The 17351-nt window shown below is 48.5% G+C and overlaps 1 protein-coding gene across 1 annotated transcript in view; it reads left to right on the top strand.

The window, feature by feature from the left end:
* AMHR2 (anti-Mullerian hormone receptor type 2) overlaps window positions 1-17351 on the top strand; it is a 1032826-nt gene that overhangs the window by 229913 nt on the left and 785562 nt on the right. The window contains exon 2 of the mRNA XM_069653310.1: window positions 1572-1685. Coding sequence (XP_069509411.1) covers window positions 1572-1685 — 114 coding nt within the window. The remainder of the gene's footprint in view (window positions 1-1571; window positions 1686-17351) is intronic.

Below are 17351 nucleotides of genomic sequence, written 5' to 3'. Positions count from 1 at the left end.
AATTCAAAGACCTTAACCCTGCCTATTAGATCTCCCTCCACCCTGTACCTGCATAGTCTGTGATGTCACAAAACAAAGCAGGTGATTACCTGCAATATATAACCACACGTGCACACCCACCTGCCCTTACAGAAGATGAGATGATATTGTTACAGCATCCAGAAGAGACCTGACATTGAGGACTACTATATTTCTCACCAAAGAAACAAATGGAAAGGGTACAAGCAAGACTGTCACCACACGCAGGGGTGGTCATGAAGGAGCTTTTATAGCAAAACGCAAGAGCTGATGGCTGGAAGGTTCAAAATTAATCGTAACCTCTGCCATTGCTCTGGGCAACCCCCCAGGCCATCATTCTTTGCCTGCCATGCCATTACAGAAGGGGAAAGACCATATGCGAATCAGGCTTGGTCCCACCACAAAAGGGGCAGTCCCACCCGAACTGCTAGGTCACATCCCTTCTGCACAAGACAACAAGCATCCCCAGACATGTTTTGCCTGGTTGAGCCTCATCATTGAGGAGTAGCTTGGGTCTCTAGACCCGGGAGGCACTGGACCCATGTCTGGGCATATCCGTCCCACTTACGATTCATTCTTAACCTTCCAGCCATCGGCTCTTTGGTTTTGCATGAAGGAGCTTCACCAGCTAGCGGTCATCAGTAATGAGTTAGCAGTGTCAGACCAAGGGCTGTTACTGCGAGGATACAGACTCGTTGTACCAAAAAGTCAGAGGAAAGAACTGGTCCATGCTGCCCACAAAGGTCCACAGGCATGGTAAATACCAAGCAACTGCTCAGTAACCAAGTCTGGTACCCATACATTAATGAGCTAGTAGATGAGCTCATAAAGCATTTTACAGAATGTCAGTACACTGCATGCAATGATCCCCCCACTTACACTAGAATTCACTGAATGCAGCACGGTTCAGTATGGAAGTGTTTCAGAGATGTGTTCTCGAGACATGCAATTTACTTCACTAATTATGTTTGTCTGTGTGTTGCAGATGGTGCAGTGTTCCTGAATGAGGGTGCCAAGCTTCTCCTCTCTCTGTATTCGCTTATCCGTGTTCATATCTCTTCCTACATAAAGAGGTCACTGATTAATGCAGGCATGCTGCACCAGTCTCCAAAAATTGCACTAGAGCGGGCCTCCTTGAACTGACTTTCCCGACACAATTTCCTTGTGCGTTATCTAAATGAAAATGTGCTACAGTACTAATTTCCCTAGTAGATGTCAATACAAGCCATGTTTAGAATTAGGTAATCAATTAAAGACATTTGAAATTAGGTTGTTGTGCTCGACCATGGGATGAAGCAGAGTGTATTGTGGCAGTTCGGAAGAAGGAAGCGGACTCTTGTAAGACATTTCAAGTGGGTTTCTATTAAAGAAAAGTCTAACACCTGTATTTCCCTACTTATATGGGTTGTTCCCTACCTAACAAACTAGCTAAGGTGCTCATCCGTTGTCAGTGAATGTCTTAAGAGAATCTGTCCACCGCCCAAACTAGATTTTGCTATTACCGACACCTATAAGATAAGTAACTAATGGTACCCATTTACCGTATTCTTTAGAAACCACTCTCGGAGACAGCGACTGGCTGGACACAGAGCGCGGACGCGAGGGAGTGCACACGCCCGACTCCATGGTTGCACAGAGACACATTTTATCGCAGAACCAACAAGCAGGTACACATTTACACCCCTGTTGGGGGTATCGCATTAATAATTGCGTAGTCTAATGCTTAAAAAGAAGATCAATACCATTGCAGACAAAATGAGCTACGGTGCTAGCAATGTTTATTTGAAAGAATATACTTGTTAACAATACGTAAGATTGTTCAGCAAACATTGAATATAAGAACCAAGTTCCATGTGTACGGCAGATCTATCAATTGTGGGAGCCTTGCCTTTATAATAAAGATTACCCCTGCTTTCTGCGCAGGGAGTATTAATTCTATTAAAGACTAGGAGGCAGGCATTATGCTCCAACTTCATTTATTACTACTCCTCAGCAGTTTCAACAAACTAACAACAAATACTGTAAAATGTCCCAAAATGACTTTTTCTTTTCTGAACTGCAATCCCCATTGCCTCTGTAGTCCATCTTCCTCCTTGCTCAGCTATGACCACATCCTGTCCCTGTGCTCCTCCTCTCTATTACATGCTCCGAATAGTCACTTAAACTCCACACTATGTCCTGCCAACAGAGCGCAGACTTTAACCACTGCAAACTGGATTGTCTAACTCCTCGACTTCAACTGACTACCGTTGCTAGTCTGTCCTTTCAATTGTTCTTTGGTTCGTCCCCTAGGAAATAATACAAAGCAATTAATCAGGGTGGCGTTCATGTATTTGCCATTAACCTGTGAAAATACCATCATTAGTTAGTACCAACAGTCATACATCATAATCAATACATGAATGAGAGGGAATTTAATGCTTGCCTCCTAGTCTTTAATAGAATTAATACTCCCTGCGCAGAAAGCAGGGGTAATCTTTATTCTATGGCAAGACTGGAGGCGAGCATTATGCTTGTTCAAAGCTTCTGACTACAGCGGCTGCTAAACTTTCTGTCGGCTTAAAATAAAATTCCTTAAAGGTGCGATCATTAGCCCAGTCTACTGCTAGCATAATGTCCCTCAAAGACACCCCTGCCTTGAATGCTTTAGATGCCATGGCTCCCCGCACTGAGTGAGCTCCATACTTTCTCAAATCTATGTTAGCTGCTTGCATGATTTCCTTCACCCATCTATCGATGGTTGCTGTAGCTACCCCCCGAAAAGACTTCCTATGCGCTATAAGGAATTGCGTGGTACTTGCTGCTCTATGCTCTGCTGTTCTGTTTTTGTATTCTCTGATACAGTTCGCTACACACAATTTAGCTCTATTCGGGAAATACGGATAGTGGACCGAGGAGGTCCCTGTCTTAGTTCTCTGAACCACGGAGAAGGTAACTCCTTCCGGCCCGAATGACCTTCTATTTATCTCTAGTGCTCATACATCTGATACTCGTTTACAAGAGACTAGTCATAGTAGCATCGCTAGTTTCCCTGACAGTTGCTTAAGAGACAAATATCTATTCGCCGGCCAGCTCTCTAGAAGCTGAAGGACCGCTGATACGTCCCACATCGTATGATAACGATGTTCTGGGGCAGACTTAAATTTCGCTCCTCGTATCAACTCACTACAGCTGGGTGTTCCCCTGCTGTCACACTTTCGATTGGCAGGTGTCCTGCTGATATTGCTGATCTGTGTACACCTATTGTGTGGAAAGCTTTCCTGTCCTGCAGTAGCTGTGCTAGGAAGTTCAGGATCGTCACTACAGGTGCTGAAACGGGATGAACACCTCCCCTTCTACACCAGCTAACCCATTTGGCCCAAGCGGCGTCGTAGCTCCTCCTGGTGGATGGAGCCCAGGATTCAGCGATAAACTCTGCAGCCTGTGCCGAAATGCCTGGCAATGCCCAACGTCTCCTGATATCCTTCAGACGATGAGCGGGAGTGTCCCTCTCACTTTCAGAGGATGATATGACCCAACTGGGTCCGTGAGCAGTTGCTCTCCTTCCGGCAGCACTCTCGGCTGGTCTACTGCTAGTATCATTAGCATCGGAAACCATACTTGCGATTTCCACAGTGGTGCTACTAACAGCAGTTCTGCTCTCTCCCTCCGACATTTCGCTAGAACTCTGCTCAGTATTATGAATGGGGGAAAGGCGTAGTGCGGGCCTCTGCTCCATTCTTGTAGAAATGCGTCCGTTCCTCGAGCATCTGGGTCCAGTCTCCAGCTGAAATAATCTGCTCTATGTGCGTTCAGTCGTGACGTGAAGAGGTTTATGTGCAGAAGACCTCACATCTGATTCATCCTCTGAAATACTGTCGGATCCAGCTTTCAATTGCTGGAGTCCATGAGGTATCCTGAATTCCAGTCCGCAACTACATTCAGCGCTCTGGGCAGGTATTCTGCCATTACTGACGTCTCTGACTGAAGACAGAAGTGCCAGAAATCTTTCGCTAGCTCCGCTAACATCCTGGATCTGGTGCCACCAAGGTGGTTTATGTATCGAACTGCTGAGATATTGTCCATCTTCAGCAGTACGCAGGATTTCATCTTGCCTTTCGTGAAGGCCTTGATTGCGAAGGATCCTTCTAATAGCTTTAGGCAGTTTATGTGGAGGCGGAGCTCCTCTTCGCTCCATTTCCCTCCTGTCTGTAGGTTCCCGCAACGGACACCCCAGCCCAGTTGGCTTGCGTTGGATTCTATGATCAGGTCTGGCCGGTCTCCAAAAATGGCTCGCCCATCCCAGGCGTCCATATTCTTCAACCACCATTCCAGTTCTGTTACTGACTCTTGATCCTAAGGTACTAATTGATGATACCTCAAGCCCTGCTGAAAGTGTTTTATCTTTAGCCTCTGCAGCGCCCGATAGTGTAAGGGCCTGGGAAATATGGCTTGAATGGATGCTGCTAGCAGGCCCACTATCCTTGCTAATGTCCTGAGTGACACCACTTGTTTCTGGAGACATCCTCTTAACTCTCTTTTGATGTCTCGCATCTTCCGAGCTGGAAGTTCCAGTGTGGCTCTCTTGGTGTACAGTATAAATCCCAGGAAGTCTAGTCTCTGTGCCGGAAAGGTATCCGATTTCTCCACATGGACCAAAAATCCTAAAGATAGTAGCAGGCTCTGTACCCATTCCGTCTGGTATACTAGCGCCTCCCGATCCTCGGCCCGTAGGAGAAGGTCGTCTAGATATATAATCAATCGGATGCCCTTCTCTCGTATCGCTGCAGCTACTGGCTTCATCAGCTTGGTAAAAACCTCTGGAGCTGATGCAAGCCCCAAGGGCATAGTCTTGAATTGCCAGTACTGCCCTCTCCAGCGGAAAGCTAGGATACTGGGACTGTTAGGTAAGCGTCCTTCAGGTCTAGTCTTGTCAGCCAATCCCCTTCTCTGAGGGTGTCTCGGAGCTGGTGGATACCCTCCATTTTGAAATGACGGTAGACCATCCAGCCATTCAACTCCTTCGGGTTTATTACTGGTCTCACTTTCTCCTTCCTGTGCACTAGGAACATGTTGCTCACGAGATTGGGCGCTTTTGGACATCGCTCTATGGCGTCTTTCTGGGCGAGCTGCAACAGCTTGTGATCAAGAAGGCTCTGCTCTGAGCGCGCTAATTGCTGGTGGTGTGGTTTGCGTTCTTGAATAGGCGGCTCTATAAACTCTAGACGCAGACCCAACATGGTTTGCAATATCCAAGCATCGCTGGAAAGCGCACGCCAGTTTCCCCACAAAATAGCTGTTCTCCCCCCCACTGGAGGGTAATGTGTCACTCTCACCTTGTGTAAATCCTTGTCCTCGGCCGGTTCCTCTTCCTCTGCGCCTTCTCGGGAAGCGTCCCCTAGCAGGGAAGAAGGAATCCTGCTGCCTGTTCTCCCATTATTGGGCCCTGGGGTTCGGGGGTCGTCTTCCTCCTTGGTTTCGACCAGCCGCGCGACCCCTGTAGCGGTCGGTCCCGGCAAAAACCCGGTTAGGGAAAATGTTCTGAATCGAAGCTTGAGCCTTCTCTAGTGAGGTATATGTGCCGACGAAGCGGCCCATCTCTTTCCCAAATGTTTCTCCGAATAGGAGTCCTTGAGCTGCTTCTCCCGCTTCGTATGACACGAGATCACTGAGCTTGAGATCGATCTTTAGCAATAAGCCTCTCCTCCGTTCTGAGGCGACAGCGCAGTTGGCGTTGCCTAGTAGGCATACTGCTCTCTGCGCCTAGCCTGCTAGGGCGTCAGGGTCTACCTCCTCTCCTGTGTCCCTGGCTCTTTCGGCCAGGTCCATGATCTTCGCCACTGGTCCTGCCAGATCTAGTACTTTTTCTTGGCAGCTCTTCGAAGATCTGTCGATGCCCTTGCGAGGGTCTTTCATACAAAAGGAAGCATCTTGGGGTCCAGCTCTGGTGTTTCGGCCACTTTACCCGGGAGGGCTGGTCTTGGGCACTCTGCGCGCAGGCAGGCGCTGTCGCACTTCTTTGTCGAGTGCTTTCCTTAGCATGATGGTCATGTACTGCGCCACTCTTGGTGATGGTTGCCAGTCTGATGACCTTGGGTTCCGGATACTGTCTGGGTCGAACATATCCTCTTCCACCTCTTCGAGGTGTTTCTCTTTGCGGGCTCTTTTGCCCCCGCTGGGCTTGGCTTCTTCTTCCTCCACTACCTCCTCCTCATCTTGGGAGGGTAGGTCACCTTCCGCTGGCTCCTCTTCCGATCCTGGGTCATCCTCCCTATCGACTTCCTCCGCGGGAGTAGGGGTTGTGAGGTCTGGCACTGTCTGGCAACGAAAATATGCTTCTCTGAGCTTTGCGAAGGCGACGACTACCTCCGGGGCCTTTGGTTTTGCCCCATCCAAAGGGCCCTGGGGGTCACAAGAGACCTTCCTCTTACGGGCCTGAGTACTCCCCTTAGTCCCTCCTGTAGAGGGATCTGTGTGCGTGCGATCTGCAATGCCGGTGCTATCTTTCGGCTGGTGCAGGATTGCTTCCAGAGTTTCCAGCCTTTCTTGTAGGGGTTTCACCTCTTGAGCCACTGCCTCCACTAGTGAGTTACCCAGCACCCCCTTGAAGCTGGCAGCTAAGTCCAAGGACTGCTCCTCTTCACTCCACTAAAATTCTGACATTCTGTGAGGCTGCTGTGTGCCTGAGGTACCTGCAACAGGTGTCTTAGCACACCCACCAAACTGGCAGGCCTGTATATCTTCCTTAGTCTTAACTTTGTTTATATATATAAATATATATATATATATATATATTTTCTTTTTATTACTCTCTGTGGCTGCATCGGATGTATTATTCTTTGAGTGCCTGGAATGACACCTTTATCTCAGTTGTGCCTTTGGGACCTAGATCCCACATTCTGAGGCACTTTTATTCCAATTGGGTCTTTTGGACCCAGCCTCCACGAGCTTCTGGGCTCGAGATGCTCTCAGCAGCTTGTTTACTGTGATCGCGTGCCGAGCGTGTGGTTCTGGAGCTTCTCTGCTCTCCGCTCGTGACACGCTGTTGCGGGCGTTGATGCGGCGCAGCCTGCAATTATTCCACCGACTGAGGTCAGAATGTAGTATGGCTTATTCACTGCCGTGCCCGGGTCCTCTCTATCGGGATTCCGCGTCGCACTGATGATACAAACGCGCTGCCTGAGCTCCGGCCACGCCTCCCCAAAGGAGGGGGCCGGAGCGGCTCGGCGGCTTCTGCGCGAGCCCCGCAGACGCGCGGGCTCACCCCCGATGTGCCGATGATGCGGCAGGGGATGAGAGCGTCGCGGGGCTCCTTTGTAATGCCTGAATAAATTAAAGCAATACTGTTCGGTATATCGTGGGGCTCCATTGTAATGCCTGCATAAATAAAATAAATACTGCTTGGTGTACGGCAGATCGCGCTGTCTGAATCTCGTGCGCAGTCTATCTGTTCCTGAGATATTACTCAAAATATTAATGCACGCTTCGCGTGTATCGTCTTAATGTCGCTTTCACTGCTCATATGCTATCTATATATCACTTTATCTACAACTCTCACACATGTTTGAAGGGAGATGAGAAGAAAGATACTTATCTGCATGAGGAGCAGTAAAAGAAGAGGAAGAGCTCAGTGACAGGATGTGGTCATAGCTGAGCAAGGAGGAAGATGGACTACAGAGGCTATGGGGATTGTAGTTCAGAAAAGAAAAAGTCATTTTGGGACATTTTACAGTATTTGTTGTTAATTTGTTGAAACTGCTGAGGAGTAGTAATAAATGAAGTTGAAGCATAATGCTCGCCTCCAGTCTAACCATAGAATGGAACCCACGAGACTCTAGAATTCGCGATGGAGTTTAGTAGGGTTTCACATGTAAACTAGTTGAATTAACAGTGGCATGTGGTAAAAAAAACACATGGGATCTTTAATTATTTTGTTTTGTTCTTTTTTCTATCTTTTTTCTTTTTCTTTATGTTTTTGTCACTACCTGTGGTCACACATAAAATTGCAATCTTTTGCTGATTTCTTATTCTTTATTTGTTATTTTTCATTATTTTCCCCATTTTTGTCATGTTGAACGTTGTTATTATTTGAAAGTCTACTGTGTGAATTAATATATGGTGCTATGGGTGATTTAGCTTGGATACAGTGGAAATGGTCTTGGTAATGATATTTTGAACCATGTTACCATGGGCCAATTGAATTGTATTGAATAACATGCTGGTGATGGTAATGCATAACTTTCATGTTTCCACTTTTGTCATGGGGTGGTGTACTTTGATTGTCATTGATTGCCTATGATGGCTATTGGTTGTGAATTGTTTCAATTATATTTTAACATGATCCGGTTCTTTTTGGTTTGCTGTACACATTTTAGTCCGGGTAAGTGGGCACAAGTTTGTTTGTTAATATATTGAGCTGGTAGCCTTGAAGATGGACCGAGGGTCCGAAATGCATTGGCATTTGTAGCTGTTTCTGGCAAAGGCTATATACACTAGCTCAGAAAATTTGGTGTGAAAAACTATGACTGGCCTAGAGTCTTATTTGGAATCAAACAAAGAAGATTAGACAAAAGAGGTTTTCAACACCTCACATCTAATATCTATCTAGTTCTATACTAGATTAAGGGTGTGCGAACCTGCACCAAAGGTAATTTTGACCTTGGTCCACAGTGCTGCTCACCGTCCAAACTAACCCTAACTGACACAACTACTATCTTAACAACTAAAGACAGGAGACTGACTCCCTTCGCCTGGATGTTTCCTTCTTGTAATATTTTATTCAATAGCTTATTTTTAAATAGCTGATTTTTAAATATTCTCTCGTGACTTCTTGAATCACTCCATACGGTTCTCTCGATACTTCCTTATTGTTTGGTTACTTCTCACAACAGGATTTCTTTGATTGTAGACAGATGTCTTTTTCCTTTTGAATGGTTTTAGTTTATCACTCTCTTCCGGTTTTACTCTTATAGCATCACTCTTTTTCTTACTGAGGCTTTCTTTACCTTGACTGTGACGAGTATAAGTATTCTTATAGCAATTCCCCTTCACTTCTCTTGGTTTCACTGTTATCGTCCTGTTATCTTGACTGGGACGATTATGAATACCCTTATAATGATTCTCATCCACTTCTCTTGCTTTCACTGTTATCGTCGGTTTATCTTGACTGAGATGAGTATGAATACTCTTGTCATGATTCTCATTCACTTGATATATGATATGATATGGCATGGCATTTATAACGCACCTATTCACAAGTGTTTCAAGGCGCGACAAGGGAGGAGGAACAGAGCGAAGACAGAGACAACAATCTTACTAGGCCAGGTGTCATTCAGATTGCGCAAGTGCAGGGGAAGGGGAAAGTGCAGGGAGGGAGGGGAGAGGGGACAGTGCAGTACATGGGATAAAATAGAATAAATAAAAGCAATAAGTAAAAAGTGTGGCCAGCTGATGGCAAGTGCAAGGATAAGTGCAGACATCAGGTGTCAAGTGCTGGTAGGGGACTGTAGGGATACAGAAAACAGTCCCCAAGTGCAGGGGTTGCCAGGGAGGCAGTGCAGATGTGCAACTGGCGGGGGAGGGGACCTGGCCCTGAGATCAGACGGTGGCCAGGTAACCAGCCAGGAGTTCAGCAGGGGTGAGGAGGAGAGAAAGCAGAAGGAAAGAGGAAGGTTTTGAGGTGCTTCCGGAACCGGAGATGGTTATCCTCAAGTTTCAGGGAGGCAGGGAGGCTGTTCCAAAGGGAGGCCCCAGCCGAATAGAGAGATCTACCACCAACTCATTGCTTGGAGAAGCGACTGACCCTGAGGGAGTTGGAAGCGGATGAGCAAAGATCTCGAGAAGGAAGATATTTAGGAAGAGAGAGTTGAAGGTATTGAGGCCCCAGACCCCAGAAGGCCTTGTGGACAATGCAGAGGGTTTTATTTTTCAACAAGACATTTTATTGCCATTTATAAACAATACATGCTTCGTGCAATATTCATGTCATCATGCAGCTAGAGAACACTGAACATAAATCGGAAACAACCTCAACTGAGGTAAACTTGTCTGGGGGGAGGGATGTTCCGGGGTGAACCAGGGGAGGGGCTGCTGCGGACTTGGGATAATGTTTGGGGGAACAGACTCTAGGGATGGCGGTGGGTCGGGCTGCTGCCGCCAAAGTCTGCGGGGTCTAGTCGAATTTTTACAGCCAATGGAGGGATGCTGGCTGTCTGGCTATTCCGGGGAATTTTTGCACGTAATCTAAGAAAGGGGACCAGATGCTGTAAAACTTGCTCCTGTTGCCAAAACGTAGGGCAGTGATCTTCTCAGCTGCAGCAATGTCCCAACACTTTGCCCACCACATTGGGATCGCTGAGCCCTCTGGGAGTTTCCACAGCCTAGCTATTGAAATTTTGGCTGCTGTAGGTAAGTGTGTGCAGAGGTCGGCCAGCCTACACAACATCGGAAATTGTCCCTCGCCCGTGTCACCCAGCAAGACAATGCCCAGGTTCCACGGAATCGTTAGGCCGGTGATAAGTCTGATCTGCTCCAAGACTTCCCTCCAGAATCGGACCGACTTCGGGCATGTCCACAGGAGGTGGAACAACATTACAGTGACAGCACAGCCTCTCCAGCAGTGTGGTGGTATGGCAGGGTTGCTTTTGTGTAGACTTTCAGGTGTGAGGCACCACCTTTAACAGACCTTTATTGCCCCCTCTTTATTTGTGACGCATTTGGAGGTTCTGTGGGTTCTCGACCAGATGTGATTCTAGCTTGCCTCATCCAATTCTCTGCCTATATCTAGCTCCCATCGTTCCATGCACGGTTCCTTGGAGTCAGGGGGGGGCTCTATCCAACAGCTTAAACAGGGTTGAATTGCTCCCCTTGGGCAGGGTCGCCGTTAGTGTGCCTTCCAGCGCCATTAGCTCTCTGTTCCTGTGTGTCCTCATTGAGTCATTTGTCAGCCAATGTCGGAGCTGGGCGTAGTGTAACCTCTCGCTTTCCGGAATCTGGAATTTCCCTTTGCAGTCCTCGAAGGCGAGCAGGGAACCTGCTGTATAAAAGTCTGCTAGGCACTTCAGGCCACCTGCCTTCCATTTAGAGAAAACATTCTGTCCCAGCCCCGGGGTGAAGTCAGGGTTCTCTCAAATCGGGTTAAGGGGACCTACTGTGCTCCTGCAGTTCCATTTCCTGGCCGCTCACTTCCAGCTATCTACCGTTTTCCTGGTCGTCATGAGGGGTCCGGCGGTTGTGGGAGGAATTCCAGAGGGTACCGACTCCAGTCCTCCTCCAGCTTCAGCCAGCAGGGTTTGTTGGCGCCAGGTTGCCACATGAATGCTGCCGAGAGCTGGGCTGCTAGGCAAAACCTATCAACCTCGGGGACCCCCAAGCCGCCGGACCCGGGACTTTTGAGCAGGACCCTCCTGGTAATGCGTGGTTTCTTTCCCCCCCATACAAATTTCAGGATGCTTGCCTGTAGTTTCCAACTGTCTTTCTTGGGGATTGTGACCTGGAGAGACAAGCAGTAGAAGAGCAATCTGGGGACCAAGTTAATTGTTAGTGCTGCGATTCTCCCCAACCACGATATCTCCTGGTTTTGCCAGCGGGACATGTCCGATTGCAGGTCTTTAGGCAGGGGCGGAAAGTTTAGCTTATAAGTGCGCTCCGCGAGCCTAGGGAGTTGGATGCCCAGGTAGCTGGGGTGAGATCTGGCCCATGTGATAGGGAGACTAGCCACCCAGGCGTGCATCGCTGCTCTAGGGATGTTGATGCTCATCGCTGTTGATTTTGTGAGGTTGATAGAGAACCCTGAGGCAGATTTAAAGCTCTTCAATTCTTCCCATAGGTCTGCGAGAGACGTTTTTGTGTGGGATACTGTTAGCAGCACATCGTCCGCATATAGATCCACCTTGTAGGTTTCGTTTTTGAGCTTAAAGGCGAATCCTGGAGGCGAAGGGTTCCATGGACAGTGCAAGCGCAAAGACAAGAGGTGACAGGGGGCAGCCTTGTCGGGTGGCCTTGGTGATCGTGATCTTCGGGGATTTTATGCCATTTATTCTGAGAGTCGTGGTGGGGTGCTGGTAGTTTGCCATCGTCCATTTCAAAAATCTTGGTCCTACGCCGTAGTGCTGCAGTGTTTTACCCATGTAACCCCAGTCGAGCATATCGAAGGTCTTGTGCGCGTCAAGCGATAGTATTGCTAGTTCCTCTCCAGATCTGTTGGCGAATTCGATGATATTTAGAGTGCGTCTGGTGTTGTCCACTGTATTGCGGCCTGGGATGAATCCTGTTTGATCCGGGTGGATGAGATCCAGTTGGATTCCAGCAATTCTGTGCGCTAGGAGCTTCGAGAAGATTTTGGAGTACACGTTCATCAGTGCTTTTGGGCGATACGATGTGCAGAGTTCTTGATTCCCCCCAGGCTTCAGTATCAGGATCGTGACGGATTCCTCCATGGAGGGGGTGACACAGCCATTTTCTAAGAAGGTGTTGAAGAGGGAGGCCAGATGGGGTGCCAGGATGTGGGTGTATTTCTTGTAGAAGGGGGCAGGCAGGCTGTCCGGACCTGGGGCTGTATTCTCCATTGAGCGAATGACTTCAGTTACCTCCTGTTAGGGAGAATTCTCATAAATGGCTGATTTCCCTTACCCAAAGAGTCCCCCAGCAGCTTTTCTGGCTTTCTAGGATTTGATTTTTTCGACTGGTAAGAGTGTGAGCCTTTTTCCCACTCTTACATGTGTTTTGCTGTGTGTATTTTTCTGTTTGTGTGATCTTGGGCACTGGAGCCTCACCTACTCCATGTGCACCACTTGCTGTGTGTGTTACACAGGGTTGTCTTGGAGACTTCCCACTGACTCCATTTTTCTGGGGCTGACTCCTGTCCCCCAGAAACATGTAAAGTACCATTAACTTTATATAGTCACTTTAAACCACAGACCCAGTACACCCCATCTTACATGGATTATTGGAAAGGGTTAACTCTTATCCCTTTTTGTCTGTGCCTCTTGGAGCCTTGTTTCGAACATTAAGACTTGGCTGATGGCAGTGGTAACTACCCTAACTTTCCTACCGCGATTATATTATATAAACTAGGTATTGTTTTAGGCTATTATAGTAGCCTCGAACATAAAACCTGCTTGACCAAATACATTTTATTTTGGCTCCGACTGGGTTTTTTTGCCATTTCTTTTTGTTAAAGTCTTTCTCGTGTTTTACTCTGCACCAAACTGGGGATGATTCCTTTGTTCGCTGTCTTTTTGCGGGCTTCTGCACAGAAGCCATCCTTAAGGCACCTAATAGTCTAAAGAGGCAGGATATGAGGGAGGGATCTTCGGACCCCTGCCATGGGTTGCCTTAGCAACCCAAGTCGCACTCTTGTCTGATTGGGTAAGGGGACTGGCCTTGCCAGGCCAACCACCCTGATGTGTGATTGACAGCCAGGCTGTATGAATGGGGAAAAACTGCATAAAAAGCAGGCCTCTGGGACTGGAAGAGCAGAGTCGCCACTGGAATGAAAGAACCAACGAGGAACTAGAAGAAGAGGTCCCCTACCACGACTGAACCGCCCGGTGAATCCCTGCTGCAGGTCCGAATCTCCGAATCCGACGACAGAGAAGATCCTCCAGGAAACTTCTTCCCTTGAGCTGGTGGGACCAACCAGTTTACCAGTTTGCCCAAACTGCAAGCCAGGACCCCTCCTCTGGGCAAATTCGCTGTACAGAGCTACAGTGGGCCGGATAGCCAGGAAGGTCGGACCCTGCTTGAGTTTTAAGGAGCACACTTTTATTTTTTGTTTTGCTCTGCTGCTGGTTTCTGCCCTGGGTGGCGCAGGACCCTCCAATCTTCCTACTTTGTGTCAGTCATTTCAGGAACCGTGAGCCTGCAGGAACCACCAGGAACGTCCGCCTCAGCTACAACTCCCTCTCCGTTTTAAGGTACTGTGCAGATCCAGTTGTCCGTTTCGGTCAGCCGCGGTGAAAGTGTTTGAAATCTTTCTCCAATCCGAGGGCTTGTCCTTCTCTTCTCTTCTCTTTGAACTAACATTTCTAACAAACCAACCTCGTCTGGAATCTGTGCCACAAACTTTACTGCGAACTACCCTGAACTGTGTGATCTTGAGCAAAAGACTTTTGTCCTATTGACTTTGGCCCTAAGCCTCTTCTAGCTGATCGCCTCACTGTAGTCTCTCATGTTCCATTGCCCTGATTACTTACCTGTTGGTTTTGCCCAATATCTAATAACTTTGTCTTTCCCTCCCTTTTAAATCACTGGAGTGCCATTTTGCTCCCACTTCTTTTGTGAGCTTAACTTGTCTGGAATTTAAGGGAAGTGGTGTGGTGTATTTATGATTGTGATTTTTGACTTGCTTAGAAAGGTGAACTGTTATACAACTGATAAGGAAATAAATATATATTCCTTTACTTAGAAACCATGAGTCAGTGTTTGCCTGAATCATAGTAATTGCTGTCCTTTGTGTAACTATTTGTACTGCTCACTTACTCTTGAGATAAGTCTGGCTGCTCCGCTACTGCTACCACTATAACTGTGTAGTACAGGCTTGTACCAAAGGTGAAATTGTACTGTCACTTGTAGGCTTAATTGTGTGTAGCGTTCCCAAAGGGTACTGCATATTATTCTACCTAACACCTCCTCGGAGGAGATGGGAAGTTCCAAGGAGTCGATTTGTGGGTGTTGGGGCGGCCCTGGGTCGCCTGCAGATAATGGGTATGTGACTCCACCTTCGTGGTGTTCGGTCATAATGGCCCGCTTGTCAGTGTCTGTGCAGCGGGGATTCCCTTGTCGGTCCTGAAAGACTAAGATATTGTTGCTCGTATGTACTTTCTTGAGTTTGGTAATAGTACTGCTTCGTGTGCACCATGGCTCGAGCCGTTTGATCCGCCAGGTGCATCTCAAGGACTGCTTTAGCTTTACGGAGATCTCTCCACGTCCTTGCCGATTGGCACCCTTTGTAACTCGCCTATTTGCGTGCCACCTCAGTCTCCAGTTCAGCTAGTATGAGTTGGTGCCTTCGTCTGTGTGCCGCTGTGCAGGCGATGGCTACGCCTCGGATCACAGGTTTTATGGCGTCCCACACAGTTGCCTCTGAGGGTCCCTTGCCTGTGTTCTCTGCAAAGTAGTTGACCAGAGCTTCCAACAATTCTTGGTTAGCTGCTACGTCTAAGAGGATGTAGTCCTGTAGCTTCCAGACTCTCTGCGGTGGTGCCGGCAGGCCTTCTGTTTGTAGCCGTGCTATCACTGGGGCATGGTCCTAGATTACCCTCAGGCTGATGTGGATATCAGTGATGCAGGGGAACAGAGCGCTTGAGACCAGCAGGAGGTCTATGTGAAAAAAAGGTGTAGTCACGGGCTCTGTCATTTTCTAGCCTCCGTGCGTCAATCGTTTCAGTCCCCCTTAGGAATTCTGTAAACCCCAGAGCCTTAGAGAAGTCTGATCTGGTGGGCGGCAGTGTCTTATTGGTGTTGAGGTCCGGGGTGAGGTTGAAGTCCCCCCCAATCAGCAGTTTACCATTGGCGAAAGTGGTTATCGTTGGGAGGATCTTGCGTAGAAAGCGGTCTTGGCCGTCATTTGGGCAGTATATTGCTGCTATAGTGATTGGGAGCTCAACAAAAAGACCTTTCAGCAGTAATAACCTGCCTCCTGGATCGCGATTGACTGTGACATTTGATAGGGCTATCGATTGACTGAGCAGGATCGCTACCCCTCCTTTCTTCTGCCCAGAAGATGCAAAGTATTTTTTGGGATGTCTAGGTACCTGATTCATTTCTTGTCCGGGGGTAGCAAGTGGGTTTCTTGTAGGCATACGATATCTGCCTCGAGTTGGGCTAGACGGTGTTCCACTGATTTGCGTTTCCTGGGAGAGTTTAAGCCTTGAATGTTCCATGAAATCATGGTGACATCTTTAGTAGGAGATGTCATCCCGGAGAGCCGTGCTAACGGATTGCGGTTGCTGCTCTCCCCAAGTTCCTGCCGCACAGCTCAGTTGCTTGATGATCAAGTTGTTCCCTATGTTGATGTTTCATGTTCCTCCCCAGTCCGATTCCCCCTTTCCCCCATAAAAAAGAAAACGTGGTCATCTGGGCCAGCCTTCGACCAATGGGGCCTCCGGCTGTGCCAAAGCTGCCTTCTGGTGTGGAGGCATTTCGGCTTCTGTTGTTGAGTGATGAAAGCTGAGTGTATGATCGGGAAGTCGCCACACTTTGAGACACATCCTGCGCGACCGGGGGCCATGGCAGTTGTCAGGAGTCCCGGCTAGGGGTTCTGGGTTCCGGGGATCCGGCCACCCCGAGTGCCTCGGCCCTAGCTAATGGTGTTGGGCCGTTTACTTTTGAGGGCGGGGCCTCTAATCCTTCAACGTCGCCTCTCAACACGAGACCAGGACCGGTGTGAGTCGTGCGGCTCCTCCTGCTTGGAAGGCGTGCCCCCGTCAGGTGTCCCCCCCCCCCACTGGGTGCAGTAGTTTCTCAGCCTCATACACAGTGCGTATGTGTTGGACGCTGCTCTCCCAAGGGAAGGTCAAGGAAGTGGGGAATCCCCACTATGTATGTGATGCCTTTGTCCCTTAGCCATTCCGTAACTGGCCTCAAGCTCTTCCTCTTTAGGAGTGTGATTGAAGCAAGGTCCTGAGATGGAGGCGTCCCTGAAGAGTATGCGGGGGGGAGCTTCTGGCTTCCTGCATGATTTCTTCCTTGACTTTAAAATAGTGCAGTTTTGCAAGGACGTCCGGTGGGGTATTGGTATTAGATCTTGTTCTGGTTCTGTGGACCCTGTCCAATACCAGGGGAGAGCTGTCCGTAAGGGTCAGGATGAAATGAAAGAGGTTGCACACATAGCGTTCTAAGTCAGCATCCGGGATGGAGGTTGGGACCCCTCTCAGACGTATGTTATTGTGGCAGGAGCGGTTCTCCGCCTCCTTCTGCTTGAGTTCAAGGGCTTCACATCTGGCTTCCAATGCGGCCAGTCTATCCGCCCCGTCTCAATCTCGTAATTGTGCTCACACAGGGTGGTTTCCACCTCTGCCGTCCTCGTCTCCAGTTCCCCAACTCTCTCATCCAAGATTGTTATTTTACTTTTCCTCTTCGGTGCCCCTCTGAAACCCTTTGGTGAGTGCCGATAGGAGATCCTGCAGGTCAGATTTCGTGACCGCCTGAGCTGGAGCCTCCCGGGGTGGCTCTGTGCGGGCATCTTCAGTGTTCGCTTCCACTGTTTCTGGGCGGTCACCTCTTTTGGGCCTTTCTGGTGCCGGGGTTGACAGCAGGGCAGCAATGTCCGTTTGTTTAGATAGTTTCTTAGCCATTGTGTAATCAAGCTTGTACCCAGAGCGGTGCTCAAAGTCCTCTGTGTTATCAGAGGC

The sequence above is a fragment of the Ambystoma mexicanum genome, chromosome 3q (assembly GCF_040938575.1).
Source record: "Ambystoma mexicanum isolate Mex_15411 chromosome 3q, UKY_AmexF1_1, whole genome shotgun sequence".
In the NCBI taxonomy this organism is placed as follows: Eukaryota; Metazoa; Chordata; class Amphibia; order Caudata; family Ambystomatidae; genus Ambystoma; species Ambystoma mexicanum.
Note: the sequence above shows the minus strand (reverse complement) of the source record. Positions and strands in the feature narration are given on the sequence as shown.